We start from the raw sequence: 17,141 nt of genomic DNA, 5'->3' as shown, positions 1-17,141 counted from the left end.
CATCATGGACTACGTCAAGGAGACTTTTAACGTCCAAGGCAGTATAATTGTTGGACCCCTGAGGGTGGCCTCGCCTCGCTCATGCTTCTGCTTCATCATCCTCATCTCTGTCCTCTCAAGAACGCTTCTTTGGGTTAGCGTATCCAGCATTCTCCTTCTCCTTGCCTTTGCCCCTTGGGGCTTTGGCCTTGTGACAAGTGCCTGCTGTTTTGGTGGCTGGAGTATAGCTGCAGGCCTCTGCAATACTGGCAGGGTAAATCAAGTCCATATTGTCAGAGTGAGGTAGGGGGAGGAGCGCAGGGTTAGCTATATTCGTGGTTGGCGCCTCATGTAGAGCAGGGCGAGAACTGGACGCCAGCAAGGGTGGAGGTGTGCCTTCGTGGGACTGGAAGGCTGGAGTGAGTGCATAGGTAGAAGCAGGCTGCATGTATATAGTTAGTCGAGTCAAAAACATCATATGATACTCAACATACCTGATAACCCAGACCATCGCCATGTTCAAACCGAAAGGACTGATCAGTTGTAAGAGTCTATAGTAAGTCGAGTATCAGCTGCCAGTAAACAATCGTTTGATAAGACTTACTTTGCAGATGCCTGGATGAGACACCCAAGCACCAAAATTATCGTGGGCAAATGCATTTCCAGTGTGGTCATAGCATAATTCGGGGTAAGATGGGGTACTACCAGGAGGTATCATCATGGATTGTGGAGGGGGAATGTCAGACATTGTGTGCTGTAGTTTTAATGAAAATAATGCTTACCTTGTTGTCCTCCAATGCATGCTTTTATATGTCTCAAAAACCTGAACTGTCAGATGCATAAATGATTCTAGACGTTCGTAGTTAGTAGAATGGCCCTGTGGTGGTCGCACGAATACGTTAGTACACACATGGAATAAAGTATTTAATGACAAAAAAACAGTCGCAGTAACTTGGGGAACGAATGGTTTTTGCGACTCTAGACTTATAGGGAGAGAATGGTGTCAGCACTGCTCACCTCGTACCCTGGCCAGTCGCAGTGGTACATGTTGGCGTCATCTGCTGATAGTAATCTTAAAACTTCAGCTGAAAACTTCACCAGGGAGCTCAGGGATTGGACTGCATATATTGGAAAATGTTTGGACCAGGTAGCGACTATCGCCATGCTGAACATGTGTCAGGCGGGGACCTTCAAGTATGATTAGTCAGCGGATAGCTTGGGCGTAGTGGCCCAAAACGGTTTTAATCCGTCGTTTATAATCCGGAATAATCTGCAAGGGGGGGGGGGGCCCCCCCTTCTAGATTTAGAGTTTGTAAGGGGGTCAGAAAATAATGTTTTGCAAATTCGACGCAAATGGACAGCGGCATCGCGGCACAATTTCCTTAAATGGTCTTTTTATTCTATCTTATTTTATTCCGCAATATTTCAGCCTACGGATAGTCACCCACTACGGTGGTACTAGTAGGATCATCGATTGTTTGATCACATCACGTGGCTCTGTCCGCTTTACCCCTTATGCATTTACGACGCGCCTGCTCCAGCGCGCTCAGCACCTCGAGGTCTCAATTTTCAGTGCCAATACCCGTCACCTACCCTTGTTCCCAATGGAGTCCTACTTCACACTCAACTGCCTCATCTTGGGCGATGACCCCAGCTGCATCTTCTCAGTCAAGATTGTACAGACGGACGCCGTCGTTGACCTGATAAAGGTTATCAAAGCAGAATGAATTCGATGGCGTTGATGCTTGCCGCCTCAAGCTATGGAAGGTGAGTAATCTGATGCCACGATCTGGGAAGTTGGTGGTGCTGACCGTATGATACTTGAAGGTCGATATCAACCCGGAGAAGGAGAAGTTAGATTTACCGCACGATGCCAATCAGCTCAAGCCGCTTACCCGACTCTTGAGGGTGGCCATCATTAGACCAGAGGACGGACACCTTCATATATTTGTGCAACCCCCGACCATCGAGCTCAACTGCTTAGTCTTAGGCGACGACCCCAGCCATATCTTCTCGGTCGAGATTGTAAAGACAAAGGCTGTCGGTCACATGAGAGAGGCTATCAAGGAAGAGAAGATATATTCGCTCTGCGACGTGGCTGCAGACACTCTCCAGCCATGGAAAGTGAGTGATCTGATACCAACGATCAAATGCTGACGATCTGACATTGTGAAAGGTCGACTTGCCCGTCGATATCGCTTTAACACGGCGGCTGAGCTGACGGCTACCTTCTAATAGGCTCCCATAGTCATTTGCAACTGTCACTTTCCGCACTTCTGTATAGGACACATCAATTTCGTTCAGAGTACAGCAGGAAATTTCCCCAGGAGCCTTCTTCCAGTCAGAGGGAACCTTCTGAATTCGATCTCATACAGAAAAATCCGGACCTCGCTGTTCACTGAGATCGACCCTCTTCAACTGCAGATGCTATACCAAGCACGCTACTTCATCCAATCTTTGGTGCATTCATAGACGACTGTGAAAACCTTGAGCGATAACGAGCTGACTATGGCATTGTCGGCGGTTATGCCCAACTTCTTCACTAATGAGGCAGATCGAGCTTCCAAATCCCATGAAATCCTGCAGGAGCACGACATCGACCTAAGTCCCATAAGAGTCAAATACACCACCTATAACACCGACGATGACAAACAGTACAGATATTTCCGCCCCGCAATCGCTCAAGTTACGAACGAGATAGGATCCACGGAGGCTGAACCTCACATGCAAGCTCTTTCATGCTATATACATTCCACCAGCTCTTTCGCGAAGGACAACCCTGCATTTAGGTTTCCCTGCATAGTGGTCACTCTATTCGGCAAGTTTGCAGTATTTGACAACTCGCGATGCACTGACCACGACTTAAACAGGGCTGTACATCGACTTCTCAGCCGCTGTTTGGAGCACCCGTCCAAACATGCAGGTGATTTCGACTGCTTTTATCACCACACCGATACCAAAATGCGTACGATGGTCGCGCGGCACGTTCGTGCGCTCAGGAAAGCTCTTCAGTCTCTCTCGGAATGTTACAAGAGCATGTTATCAAGCACTACATCCCTTTGTCCCGATCCACACCTCAAATTTCTGGATTCTGAATTTCCAGATCCCAGGTTTCCATATCCATATTCTTATACTTGCATGGAGACATCGTCGACGTGTCATTTCACGTACTGCCATCAAATAGATACTACCAAACCACTCTTTTCCGTGAAGACAACCGATGGCATTACGCTCTGCGTCAAGTTTGTCCGTCGCTACTCTAAGGAAGCACATCAACGATGTGCTTCCGGCGGCTTCGCTCCAGTACTGCACGGCTTTGAGAAGCTGCCAGGTGGATGGTACATGATTGTGATGGAGATGATTACAGAAGACTATTGTCGTCTCTGGGAACTTTTCGCTCCTTACCCTCATCATGACGCCATCGCTACGGTACTCCGGTCTCTTCACCTAGAAGGTTATGTTCATGGAGACATTCGGAAAGTAAATATCATGGTAAAAAGGGACCTCAGCCCTGGATTCAAGTTGATGGATTTTGACTGGTCTGGGGTAATAGGCGAAGTCCAATACCCAATGAACGTATTTCGAGGAAAACATCTCTGGAGACCTGATGGAGCGGAAGACGGACGGTTGATCTTGGTTGAACATGATATTCAGACGTTGCACGCCATGTTTCCAGGCCGCACTTTTATTTGAACATAGATAATACCCGGTTAGTTCCATACTGCATAATCAATAAATACGAACAGAGTCTAATACACCCCGCGTCTGATCCATGATGATTTGCCAATCGAACCAAATGTGTGTATTACACATGACATATGCTACAGGTGATTCGGCTCTATAGTACTGACGGATATACTAACATACGACTTGGACGGAAATGAGGGGATGCGTGGGCATATTGATACACTATACAGTGACGTGAAGAATGTCGAAGGGTATTACATACGTACAAAGGCGCGTTAAATCATGGGTGATAAAGGGGAGAGTGTGTAATGAAGGGAAAGGAAGAACGAATGACTGATGAGAGCGGTGCATGAAAATGATGAATGATGCTGCGGCTTCCCTTGCCAAGCCCTTAAGAAGTGGCATTTCCTAAGATTATGACCTCGACGCCAGCGGCCCACAACACGTGCATGAGCTCGCGCTTTGCGTCATCACTGTCGACAACATTCGCAACTACAACGACACGCATCGATGGAGAGTTGAGACTGCGAACAACACCGATTGGGAGGGAAGCTAATGACGCAATGATCGTCGGGTCTGCGTCGTTGAATTTCAAGTCAAGAAGACTTGGGCAAAGCGCCGCGGCGATTAGGTCTGGAACGATCGCCTGTAGGTTCGTTTTGTCCAGACCAGACAGTACGAGATGGTCGAGAGTCGTGGTTTCTTGCAGAAAGCAGCGCAAAGAAGCTCCGCATGATGTAAGGCCATGAAGCTCCAAAGAACTAATTAAAGATAAGGGATATGGACTGCACGTTGCGCATGGGAATAGATGAGACGAGGTTGTGCACGACCCGTGGTGAGCTGCTGTGAGGTACTCCAGAAGACGGGACGAATCGCAAGGGTGCAACGGATCTAGTGAAGAGGAAATGTCCTCCAGCGAAAGCGTTTGAAGGCTGGGGAAGTAAAAGAGCGACAAGAAATCAATGGCGTAATCGACATCGATGAATCCGAAGGCAAAGTTTCGTAAATGCGGAAGGTAGAGAGTGCGCTGCTTGGGCGCAACGTTTACGTCTATCTGAGGACCCCATCCCAAGATGTTCAATCGCTCGAGTTTGGGACATGCCGATATGATGTCGCAAAACTCGTGCAAAGTTGGCATCACCTCGCTCGCGTGGTACTTGAGTTCGAGTTCCAAGAGACCCGACAATCCCGAGTTTGCCCAGTTCACGTGTACACCGGCAAGGGAGACCCGACGAAGGCTGTGAAATGCAGAACCTCCCCCAAACCAGGAGACAGGATGCTTCATTGCAGAAGGGCGGAAGAGCTCGCCCTTTGCAGCAAAGAAGGCGTTACAGCGGGAAAGAAGGACATCTTGTAACATAGGAACTGATTTTATGCGGGAGGTATAGGAGAGGAAGGTAAAAATAGGAGCCCAGGTGTCAGTGAGAAGTTCAACCTTCTGCCACCGGTGCGCATATGGCAAGATAAGTCGCATGACATTTTCCATATTTTTCCAGCTAAAGCAATGTGAGGCTTCGTCCCAATTCCATGCGGGATCTCGAAAATCCATGTAAAGGTGCAAAGGGCGAGAGCGGGAACGCGCAAGCCAGTCGATAGTGCGAAAGAATTGAGTGCGATGAGTAGGAAATGTGAGAACGATGACGGTCCATAATGATGAGGTTGAAAGAGATACGTTTCTCCAGCGTTGACAGACATGGGAAATTGTAGTAGCGTGAAACATAGCGTCATAACAGTCGTGAAAATCGTGCGTTGCAATATGAAAGATGGCAGACAGCAACTCGTCCGGAATTGCTGCGATTGTCGAGGTTCCATGCAGATAGCGTGCTGCATTTAATTTGCGAACGTTGACGAACGAGTTAACTGACACACTATCCAACATCACGGAGGGCATCTGAAGTAGAGTCTGTCATCATGGGTTAACGTGCACGATGTGTTGTACTGACCTTGAGGGAGTCGAGAACGAAAATTAATAGTGTGACAGTCAACTGGCGGTCGGGTGGAAGTGGGGAGAGGTATCCCGTTTATTAAAAGGTTCAGCCCTTCGTAATCACTTCCGTTACCCGTGATTGGCGTAATATCTGGAATTTGAAAAATAGGATGAATAGAGTACGGATATGGCAGGTGCTTACCAAAGATGGCGGGAGTAGACAGCGTGTAGGATGGGCATCAGGGCATGTGCCTCTATGTGCCTCCGCTTCTCTGAGAGTCATGAGTACTTGTATATATGCAGTAGGTCCTTCGTCTCACGCCCAGCGTCAGCCCAAGCCTAGAGAATCTAGACAGCATTCCCGCCCTTTCTAGCACAAGGTCTGCCTCGAGGCCGGCACTGTGATATCGTCAGCCGGCGTGTCCGATGTTCAAATAGTTTCAAACTCCGAGAGAGTCAGCGCTAGGGGCTAAACGTTCCGACCGGTAATCTTTGTTGCAACAAAAGCTTTGATGTGACGGAGGACTACCGCTATAAGCCGTTGTTTCGTGTAAAACCGTCAATAGGTTGTGGGAAATCAAAAACTGCATATCGGATACACGACAGGCGATGCCTCGTGCATATAGCCGGAAGAATCACCCTAGAATTTTGCAGATGGACCAACAAAGGCCCCACATAGGCTAACCACTGTTCCATCGAATACGCAAAAAATTATCAACGATTGTGGGTGATTGTTTTCCATCAGATATATGTGTCACGGCGCGCCTCGTGCATGCAACCGGAAGTATCACCCTGGGTTTTTTCTGCGTCGATTGTGGAAACAAAAGGATCCTTTGTGTACAGGATGTAATACGGGCAGCCGTCATTTTTATTATCAAATGGTGATTTGGGACCAGCCAAACGGATATTCAGAACGATCGACAGAGAAGGAAAGCACGAACAAACTTGAAATTGTCTGCGATAGAGGTATTTTTTCCCTATGCCTCATGCCCGCGATCAGCTGGACGCATATTGATAGCTGAGGTGGTCACGGGAGGCCGTAGACGCTCCACAGGCCAAAAATGACATTGACGACGATGAAATAGGCATCATGTCGGATAAACCGAAGGATGCCGGAGGAAAGTTATTGGTATTTTCCTCGGGGAGAAGAAACACGTCCCCAGATACTACCGGCTGGTGCTGTCATGTCATGATGGACACGATTGGAATTGGATGAGATGAAGATCAGCCACGGAAAGGTACGTCAAAGTTGTCATCTATGGCGTCTGCATTTATGCCGCACCTAGCATCATTTTCATTGATCTTTCAGTGTCACAGTATCCTTCTGACGATGGGCAGAAGCCTGAGGGGCTATCAAAGCGTTTTCAACTGCAATTTAGTATTTGATCGAATATCAATTTTTGAGGTAGAAGTTGATCTTAGCTTAAGCTTGATGCACGGTGCACACTGTGAGGCGCGGGGCAAGTATGCGTCGCAGAGCGTACGATCACGTGAGTTATTATCTTATTTACGCGTTGTTTGTGCCCCTACACGACCAAACAAGTTCGACTTTCTGGAGGGCGGTGAAGGTAGAAGGGGCTCTTGTCTCTCTTGTACGCGAGCTTGTCACCGTAAGTCATCTTTCGTCTCTCAGGTGTGTATTTGTTATCTAGACAAGAATTTTGTTGTTTAACTGACCACTAATGCCTACTAGAGATTCCGTTTCATCTACTAATTCCAAGGCACTGACGAGTTAATTGCTCTCAGAGTCGAACGACCGTTAGGTGACACCAAGACCACGACGATCTCATCAAACAAATAATCAAGTTTAAATCAACATAGATCTCCTAACGACACTGATCACGATTCACGACGGTTCATAACGCTTTCTCGTTTTCTACTTTGCTTGCTTCATCATTTCGAATCTCGACAACTTTTTTTAATACGATCACGACTGCATATAACGTTTTTCAAGACCGTTTGTTCATATCATCAATTTCACTTACGCACAAGACGAGATGCCTTTGCAACTCCTCTCACGACCAACTGACACCACTCGTACCCGCTCACCATCACCCTTCGAAACACCTGCTATAAAGCCTGCCATCCCCACCATTCGCCTCATTTCCGCGACCCCCTCACCAGCCGTCGCTCCATGGTCTGAATCCCAGCCCCCACTCTCACTCCCTCTCGCGCCCAAAGCCCCGTCCTCAGATGCAACGCCTCGTAGGCGTCTCGTACCCAAGAAATCAAAGATTGGTCTCCTTTCGTCACGAGAGGCAGATTTATCAGATGTGGTGCGTCGCGTTGGCGCACGCGACTCAAACAAGAATGCCAGCACGGGCCTAGAAATATACGTTGACCCGATGCTCGATCCCGAGATCGGAGAGATCGTCGTAGTCAAGAAGAAGAAGAGCCGCATGGCCTTGGATGGCATGCGCTGGGGTCCCGCTCTTGGCGAGGTGACCAACGTTCCACATGTGAAGGAAAAGGAAAAGAAGGAAAGGAAGAAAGACAAGGAGAATACATCGAAGGTAAAGGTGGATGAGAAATCCGGTTGGTGGACTATCGGGAAGGGGAAGAAGGATTCGAAGGAGAAAGAGAGACCAAGATGTAAGCTCATGATTCACACTCCTATGCGTGATTAACATATTTTATTTGGCAGCGCCTGAACCGCCCACGACTAGCAAACCTACCGAGTCCCGAGCTCGCTTCAACTCTCTCGACTCGGGCATCTTGCTTAACAGCCCAGTATTTTCTGAACACTCCAAGTCGCCCGCAGAGAACCAATATTTGCGTGTACCAACACCGCCGTCTGCGACCTTCGCGTCCGCTGCACATGGTGCCACACTTGCTCCACCAGGTGCTCCCCCCATTGGCTCAGGTAAAGATAGCGTCGCCATTCGAGCTATGCGCTCTGTTCGCTCTCTCGCACGTATTGGCTCCTGGGCACAGCTCAAGAACATGCCCGCGCCCGATGACACTCCTAAACCCACTCCTCCCGTCATCAGCGAACCCAAGAAAAAGAAGAAAAAAAAGGACAAGGGTCAAAACAAAGAGAAAGAAAAGGAGAAAGAGAAGGACAAGGCTGCAACCGTTCGCTACTCCGGCAGCAGCTTCGAAGCAGGGGCGCTCAGTGCTAGCCCTGATAAGAACGCCAGCAGAGCAACTCTTGGCAAGAAGAAGTCCATTCTTGGGTTGGGCCTCCCCTCCACAATGCGTCTCCCATCTATGCGCAGTGTGTCCATGACGTCGTCGATTGGAGCTGCCCAAGTGCAGAGCTCGAATAAACTCCCGGCGGATACAGCTGCCACGTTAGGGTATGGTATTCTGGCCAGGGCAAGGTCGGGTTCCACAATGACAGCGAGCAGTGCTGGCAGCGTGAGGCCTGTGTCTGTGTCTTCGGGAGGGTCTTCTGGGGGATGCTCGGTGAGGTGGGACGAGGTTGGGTTAGAAACTGTGAAGGAGGTCAGGAGGAAGGAACGCGCATTGAAGGAGAAGGACAGCAGCAAGGAAAAGAAAACCAAAGGAACCCGCAAGAGTTCGGATAGCAGGAAAAGGACGCCGCTCTCATCGGTTTTCCCTGGGAGGTTGTCTGAACGTGAAGAAGGTGAAGGAACGAATGAGGAAGAGGCATCTACTCTGCCAATTGTGACCATCGAAGAGGCAACTGTTGACGGCCACAGCGACGTCGAGACACCCGTCAAGCGAGCACGTTCAAGGCCGCTGAGCGAGCAACTTTTGGGACGTAGTAGGCCCAAGGCTATGTATGAGGACGAAAACGGTACGTCAAGCCATTCGTGCAGCCAGTCGATTATTCGCGTCGTGCTGATTCGTTTATTTGACTTTGTGACATAGACTGTGCAGTAATGTCCCTCCTGGATGCAGCCACAAATGATCTTGCGCAGCTCATCAACCGCCTCGATCTCCAAGCGACGCCGGACATGTCGCCGATGAGTGGGCGTTCGCCATCTTTGTTGGCCTCTTCCCAAGCTGGCAGCCCCACGAAACGCATGACTCTAGAAAGCCCTGTCAAACGCCTCCGCGCAAGCGCTGCGAGCGTCACCTCACTCCGCCCATACGCCAAGACGATATCCACCGCTGTAGTTCCGTCCATCGGGCAGCACATTGCACCGTGGGCCACGCTCAATGCTGGGATATCACCTGCGAAATCTCCGTCAAGGGACTCACACGAGCCAGCACCGACCTTTAGGTTCACGCACAAGCGTACAATGAGCCCTGCGCCTGCGGCAGAGCCAGAGCCAGTCTTCAAAGCACTCCGCCCTGCGAAAAGCAGGGTACCTGTTTCGGGACGCGCCGTGTTCGCAGCGCCTATGAGCTTACCGTTCACGGGTAACGCAGATCGTTCACCATCATCACGCACGTTTGGCTCTGTGCACTCAAAGTCTAGTTCCCGTGCGTCACTGGGTGCAAGCCCTGTGTTCAAGAAAGCAAGAGGTCATGAGAGGAAACCGTCGTCACTTGTGCATGCGGAGCATGCGCATTTACAGTTGCGTTGCGATACCACCGATGATGTCCCGAAACCGCTTGATAGCCCAAGCTTGCTAATACTCCCTGATGCACGTCGAAACCTTGGCCTCGCAGGGACGTTGGGCGGGTCTGTGGGAGGACAAGAGCTGGACGCGAGTGATCCTGATTCCGACATTCCTGACGAATTGCAGATCATTTTATCCAGCTCGGATCACGAAGCAGATGACACGCTATCGTTCAATCCTAACCTGATGACCACGCACCCACCACTGCCCTCGCCTGGGCTGCCGCCCGAGATGCCACTTCCTTTGCCCGAAGGCTCCGTCGCTGACGTTCCTGTATTCCGCGCCAAAGTCATCGACGAGGACGACCACCATGCTGATATTGAAGAGGCTGGAATATCCTCTGAGGACGATACCAAGAAATCCTTTGACTTCACGGGCGAGCTGCAGAAGCTGAACGAGTCCGGTGGATCTGACAGGCTTAGTTTCGTCGAGCAGTTGGAGAACGCGTTCCGCACGCCTGCCAAGATTGATTTGCGGTATGACTTTGACCTGCCACTTGATGCGCCGCCTGTGCCCAAGATCCCATCGTTGCAGGCGGAACTGGAACGTGCGGGGGATAGCACATTCAGCATGGACTATGTGTCGCAGGAGTTCTTACCTCAAGGCTTCCCGATGGATGTAGACACTGAACCATCGTTGCTCCCTGGAACGGATAGCTTCGCCACGACAAACGACTGGGAAAAGGAGGAGGAGGAGGATGAGGAGGACTTCCCTTGCGCAGATCGGTCCCAAGTCTTGAGGAATGCTAAATCCATGAAGTCCATGAAATCGCGACCATCGGATGGACGGCTCAATATGGACTTCAAGTTTGGCGGCAAGCCATCGTCTGCACCCTCTGCTGAAAAGACCGAGGAGCCACTCACACTATCAGATATCATCCCTCCTTTGGCCGTTGCCAAGTCTCTCTCCACGACTTCGTTAGCTGGCGATGAGTCTGCCGTTCTCAATTCCATATTTGCAAAGGCTGTTGAAATTCCCTCGCCTCCATCTCGCGTCCGCCTCGATTCAGACTCTAACTCGAAGCGCATCGAGCGTTCAGCCACTCGCGCTTCAAATGTTCCAGGCCACTACAGACACTCTTCTGAACTGAGCTTTGCAGGCTTTGACTCATTTGCAGAGGTGAGAAGAGGATTCGAGTTCCATGACCATCGTCCGAATTTCTACCCTCCACCGGGAGCCAATTCGCGTAGCCAGCACAACAAGCACGAGTCTATGTTCAGCATTGCGTCTATCTCGTCGTATGGACAGGTCATCAATCATGGGTCTACAGATCCTTTCGACTATGGGGCGTTGCCACTCCCAAGCCTTCGGGAGCGTCCTTCCTCGGACGAGTTCTCTTTCACCATGTCCTCTCTTGATGACACGTTCTCTTTCATCCGCAAACAACCTCGCAGGCGACGTGTTGACAGCGATGCCTCCAGCTTCTACTTCCGTGCCTCAGTTCACTCACAGATGCACCCATATAATCGTGCTGCTGCACATCGTCGCCACTCATCTTCAGCCTCCGTCTCATCGTTAGGTCCACCAATCAGTTTGTACAACCGCAACAGTTATGGACACAACCGCAGCAGCTATGGATACCGCCGCCGTAATGACTCGGGCGCTAGCACGAGCAGCGTTTCGCAACCATATGCTCATGGTGGGCGTGCCTCGTGGGCTAGGCATCGTCCCGACTTTTCCATTGACTCCATGCTCAGCGATTTCTCGGAGATTAACTTGGGGAGGCCAGGGCTGGGAGACAAGATGCTTGACTCTGCTTTGGATCGTGGGATGCCACTGACTGCCATTTCTGCATCACCGCCTGAAAGCCCTGCTGGGAGCATGCAAAGCGAGCAGTTCCGGAATGGTCAATATATGAATCGTATGTCCTATGATTCCATCATGGGCGAGCCTCAGCCGGCGTCCAATATGGAAGACTCGCTCTTCGAGAAGACTGGCCACAGGACATCCGTTTCTTCGTCTGACTCTGCGTTCTTTGCTGTAGACTCCTCGCATGCACCGCCTCAATTCAAACGGCTATCAAGCTACAGCATTGCTAGCGTTCACAGTCCGCCGAAGGAAGATGACACCATGATCAGCGTGAGTTGTTGGAATTATACTTGTAAATTGCTTGTTTATGTTTTCCTCTCGCAGATGCTTGGTGGTGGCCATGTTCGACGCCGTTCCGTAGGATCCATGATCGAAGCCTCTCCTTGTCGCCAAGTTGAAAAAAGGAAACATATGGCGTCTGACGCTCCTCAACCAAAGTTCCGTTGTAAAGGTGGCGAGTATGAATCTCCGAAGAGTCGAGTTCTTGAAACCAAACCGTCGATTGTTTCGACTGCATATTCAGAGAAGTTCGGTGACGACTACGAATCTCCGAAGAGTCGAGTTCTCGAAACCAAGCCGTCGATTGCTTCGACTGCATATTCAGAGAAGTTCGGTGACGAGCGCATGATTAGAGCAAAGCACGGTCTTTTGGAGAGGCAGAGTTTGGAGAACACAGTGTTGATCGCAGAAGGAGAGGAAGATCTCTCAGCATCTTGTGAGTTGGTCGTTTGCAATGGGTGTCTTTGTCTTGCTCACTGAGATCCTAGTCCGCATCCCTGTCTTCACACGCCCTCCCTGCGTAGGCCGTTCTCGCTCCAGCACTTGTACGTCTATGAGTTCTGGTGCTGAGACTCCTCCACTTTCAATCTCGGATGGGTATTCCTCGTTCTCGGAAGGCTCGCAGTCCAGCATTGACCTCTCACATGTCAACTACATGCTTTCTAACGTCACTCACCCTCTGTCGAATGCTACCTTTGACCGAGTCCGACCACGCGCTCGCGGCCACGGTCATCAACGACGTATCTCTCAGGCTCGTGCATCACGGACGTCCATTTATGAGACTATCGAGGAAGAACTCACAACATCGTTTCCTCCCACTTCGTCCCTTCAGTCGCCTCTAGGTCCGGTGACAAACAATATTCAACTTCGTGATTCGGCGACAAAGACAATTGGTCGTACTCCCGTGTTTGTTGCTGATCCTGAGACTGCGTCTGTGGATTCAATGTCGTTGTGGGATGATGAGAGGGGAATTATGGCGCTACGCAAGTACTATGCGCTTCGCGACGAAGCTGAAGATACGGTAACGGAGAGTCAGCGAGTCTGGCTCGACACGCCGTTTTCCGTCTTCGCAGTTCAATGTGAGTACTTGCTGCCTGTTTACTGCACTGTGCTTAATGCCGCTTTCAGCATTCGACCCTCCTAATCATCCCTCCGGCATGCGAGCGCTCTTAGAACATTCAATGCAGAACTACGGGCCTTTGCCTTCAGATTTGCGTCCTCGACGCATGCGTTCTCGCGTCAACTCTCGACCCTCGCCCTACCCCAGGACGTTCAAGACCTCGTTCACATCTTCTCCAGCCACCGAGCAAGTGAGAGCGGCCATTGTTGCAGCTGTCACAGAAAACGCTCCCAGTGACAATATGCGCGCCCAAAGTCAACCTAAGGCGCTGCAACAGATTTCCGTCAACCCTAACATCATGTCACATGCGGTTGAGAATACCAAGGCAGGCGAACTTATGAAGGACGCAGCGATGTCACCTGGTAAACTCGAGCGCATGTTTGGCCTCCCACCCCGTCCCCGCGTGGGCTCAGTCGCGCGAAGAGCTGCTTTGGGTTGGGCGAAGAGGAGCACTGGCCGCAATGGGTTGGAGAATAAGGAGAATGCTAGCATCGGTAACATCTCTCTGGCAGCTGCTCCTAGTAATATGTCGCAAGGCTCTGTCGTGACGTGAGTGGATATCGCATCTATGCATGTACATTTTGCTAACCCGTTTCCATAGGCCATCAGAAACATTAAGACTCAACCGACCCCGTCCTAGGGGAAGGCCCACTCCTGCTTCGGTGAGGCCCATCCGTATTTGACAGGGCTGGAAAACCTGTCGTTGTTCTCCTACCTTAACTCCTTATCATTATGCTATGACTGTTCTATGCCACATCCTTTCTTGCTTTTCTGATACAATCAAGCCCATTGAAAACATTATCCTGCAACCGTTTGTATATTTCGTCTCTCACGATTACCGGGTTCTCGGTGATAGTTTCCTGTGGAGTACGTAGCGAGCAATGAATGATGTAAATTTCTTGAAATTTTGAGGCTATTGCTGGTACAAGTATCGAGGCCCATCTACAGCGATCTGCCGAAATCCACAATTGGTTTCCTATATATTCGAATAGGAATGAACAAACTGAACTATTATTCTTCAAAATCTATGTGGCGACTTAATATGCCTAGAAGTCTGGGAGCACATCTATTAGGATTTGGACGAGGTATTACTTCTGCTGATCGTGTTGTGGCCTTCGAAAAGGGGGCATTGCAAGGCTTCTACCCACAGAACTTCCCTGTTGTATGTACAATGGAGGGAGAAACAAGCACAATATTCAAATCATAAGAGGCATTGTTGACTGGAATCCTGATGAAACCCCAGTGTCAGCAAATGAGCGAGGGAGCGTGAGATTGACATACGATTGGATACGAGCTCGACAGCTGCGGCGTCTGCCTTTGAGTCCGACGTAAAATGTCCTGCACAGACGCAAGCACCTGCAGATATGTCTGGATTGGGTTGGTTGCTAATGCCAGTAAGTTGCATAACCGTCATTACTAGAATACTACTCACTGAGTGACGAGATGAAGGCCTGATTTGTGTATTTGGTCATAATAATATTCACGAGCGAATTCTTAATGACTACGCACAGAGGACATGGCTCCGAGAAACTCTCCGCCCCTTATGATGACGCCCCCGCTACCTTGGAGGTCGCTACAACTCGCAAACAATACCTAACATCTGAACGTCAAACGGACTTCGGGTCGAGTACATTTCCCTTACCACGTGAGCTTGCGGGTACCTTGTAAGAGCTCGAGAGTTCGCAGCACGCCGTTTGGGGTGACCACTGATTTGATACTGAGTAAATGATTAGACAGTCTCGAATGCATCGAATCATATCTTGGAACTGACGGTGTATGGCAAGTCTGTGCGTGAAATAGATCAATTCAGGAGACACAACTTAGTAATGCAACCGCTTCATACCAAGAACGGTTCCAGAATAACATGACTAGTGATCATGATATCATCGGTCCGACTTGAACATTGGCAAATGAAACTTACATCAAACAATGCCTGTTGGTAAAAAAGAAATTGAAGTTGGTTGACGCATAAGGTTGCTCATGGGCTTACAATAAGGCGGCAACCACTAGGTAGGGGTTTGACCTATGTTAAAGTTAGTATTAACCTTACAGTCTGCATTGTCAGTACTTGCCATTGCATCGTATAGGTCCTGTTTGAGAATTTACATCGCATATATCAAAACAAACAACTATACAAACGCACCTCGGTCACAATCTCACCAGCGTGCTCCCAGTCAACCGGATGGATGGCTTGTTGCAGATCAGCATTTCTCAAAGTTTAGACTATCGTAACTGTTACCCTTTTCAAAACCATCCACACGGTGACCGTCCACACGGCGACCATCCAAGTCGATGATTCGTCCTCCGTGTCCAGAGTCTGGATGCATCATCAATTGCTTGGTAAGATTACGGATACGTGACTCACAGTGGAAGAATAAGCAATCTCCAGGTTGGGCATCTTTCACTAACCATCGTAATGCGCTAAGGATATTCCGTTTCGTCGGCATGTATTTCAGATTGTATGGCTCATCTGTGAGTACCATGATGTCCTCTTTCGCATAAGTCCAGGAGGCTGTTGCATGGTTGCGTTGCTTGATACTGAGTGAAAAAGAGAAGATGAAAATGAACAGACATTTTAGAAATTCTGCCATGTTCCAAGCATCATTCACACAGCCGCGAAGCTCTCTATCCTGGCTTTTGTAGTTTATTCCAATCTACCCAGAGATAAGCCATGCAAGGACAAACTTGAAAGGACTCACACATAATGCTTTCTTCTTCCTCGTACGTGGGAACAACACTTTGATTGTCTGCGGAATCTCTATCTGATCACTCGGGTCACAGTTACACTTCGCAATGACCTGTCGTCGCACAGCGCTATACGGTGAGTGTATGTGATTTCTCGATGACTCTATACTTTCTCTTGCATGCTGCTGAAGAGATTGAGTTGAGTGCGTCCGTAAGCGGTGAAGCCGCGAGGTTACAGGATCATGTTGTACTGGCCGAGCATCTGGCGCAGTCCTCTCATTGTACACGAAACGGTAGGAAGGAACCGATGGAGGAAGGTCTGCATGTGCACTGGAGGATGCCGGGGGAGGATGTTTGCGTATTAGCGATTGGCGTGTTTTGATAGCCGTTGGTCTGGTAACCGATGTGAAGAACAACTTGATCACGTGAAGTGGAATGAGCTTACTTGGGAGATGGCGATCGCCTCACCGTGACATGAACGACAGGGGTGGGTGCAGAATGTGGACTCCTTGATCTGTTCAACCTTCCAAAAATGAATCAATACTGGGCAGGTGCATCATACATTGACGGTCGCATTACCCCTTGCTTCGATGGCTAATAAGCAATGGCACTACGTTAGTAAGGACATAACGATCAGGATGTAAACTTACGAAGTCAATCTGGAAGGATGGTCGAACATACGTGTTTATCGATGAGGGTAGCTTATCGCTTAAGCGTGCGTGGGCAAGTAGCTAATGATGCCCTTAAGGGATCGAAACACGCGTTTTATGAGAGCAAAGATTATCAAGCTCCCGCCATCATAGCGCTAGATGATCTTGTCAATTTGACTATGACACACTGTCACCAGGTGATGATATATACCAGTCTCGGCGAGCTTCGTTTGACAGGTGCACCGCTAGAAACGACGGATAGGAGGCAGGCGAAGTGCTTATTCGCAGGACGGTACGGTGATTATATGGGGCTTGCGATCAAATAACCACCTGTTGCCAGACAATAATCGCTCTCGCAAGCATTGGCTGCCGAAGAGGCGCGATAAGATACAAAAGTAGCGCGACTTGTGCCAATCTGGCCAATCATTGCTGTGTAAATGTTAGATGAACGGCATGTGAACCCCATCGAG

The 17,141-nt window shown here is 49.6% G+C and overlaps 4 protein-coding genes across 4 annotated transcripts; 2 read left to right on the top strand and 2 right to left on the bottom strand.

The window, feature by feature from the left end:
- Window positions 1–1,583: 1,583 nt before the first annotated feature.
- On the top strand, window positions 1,584–3,672 carry BJ212DRAFT_1588298 (uncharacterized protein; the record flags this gene model as incomplete). Its single annotated transcript, XM_041342424.1, has 4 exons — window positions 1,584–1,655; window positions 1,702–1,746; window positions 1,807–2,103; window positions 2,452–3,672. The coding sequence occupies 4 exons, from the start codon at window positions 1,584–1,586 to the stop codon at window positions 3,670–3,672; spliced, it is 1,635 nt and encodes a 544-aa protein (XP_041191696.1).
- A 78-nt stretch (window positions 3,673–3,750) lies between these two features.
- On the bottom strand, window positions 3,751–6,019 carry BJ212DRAFT_1362269 (uncharacterized protein). Its single transcript, XM_041335943.1, has 2 exons — window positions 5,610–6,019; window positions 3,751–5,557 (listed from the first exon to the last, which is right to left on the bottom strand). Exon 2 carries the CDS (start codon window positions 5,555–5,557, stop codon window positions 4,058–4,060), a length of 1,500 nt encoding a protein of 499 aa, XP_041191695.1. The 5' UTR covers window positions 5,610–6,019; the 3' UTR covers window positions 3,751–4,057.
- Window positions 6,020–7,590: 1,571 nt separating this feature from the next.
- Window positions 7,591–14,019, top strand: BJ212DRAFT_1481976 (uncharacterized protein; the record flags this gene model as incomplete). Its single annotated transcript, XM_041340346.1, has 7 exons — window positions 7,591–8,185; window positions 8,238–9,356; window positions 9,431–12,207; window positions 12,262–12,652; window positions 12,705–13,295; window positions 13,345–13,885; window positions 13,938–14,019. 7 exons carry the CDS (start codon window positions 7,591–7,593, stop codon window positions 14,017–14,019), a joined length of 6,096 nt encoding a protein of 2,031 aa, XP_041191694.1.
- Window positions 14,020–14,206: 187 nt separating this feature from the next.
- BJ212DRAFT_358778 (caspase domain-containing protein) lies at window positions 14,207–17,016 on the bottom strand. Its single transcript, XM_041343000.1, has 20 exons — window positions 16,883–17,016; window positions 16,672–16,826; window positions 16,601–16,615; window positions 16,467–16,544; window positions 16,036–16,414; window positions 15,909–15,990; window positions 15,702–15,848; window positions 15,576–15,653; window positions 15,480–15,526; window positions 15,409–15,426; window positions 15,327–15,359; window positions 15,258–15,269; window positions 15,180–15,204; window positions 15,108–15,121; window positions 14,979–15,053; window positions 14,846–14,929; window positions 14,769–14,787; window positions 14,618–14,721; window positions 14,346–14,564; window positions 14,207–14,288 (listed from the first exon to the last, which is right to left on the bottom strand). The coding sequence occupies exons 2-19, from the start codon at window positions 16,698–16,700 to the stop codon at window positions 14,538–14,540; spliced, it is 1,266 nt and encodes a 421-aa protein (XP_041191693.1). The 5' UTR covers window positions 16,701–16,826; window positions 16,883–17,016; the 3' UTR covers window positions 14,207–14,288; window positions 14,346–14,537.
- Window positions 17,017–17,141: the final 125 nt, after the last annotated feature.

This window comes from Suillus subaureus (assembly GCF_016647635.1).
Source record: "Suillus subaureus strain MN1 chromosome Unknown BJ212scaffold_21, whole genome shotgun sequence".
NCBI classification, from domain to species: Eukaryota; Fungi; Basidiomycota; class Agaricomycetes; order Boletales; family Suillaceae; genus Suillus; species Suillus subaureus.
This window is presented reverse-complemented; position numbering and strand designations above follow the sequence as displayed.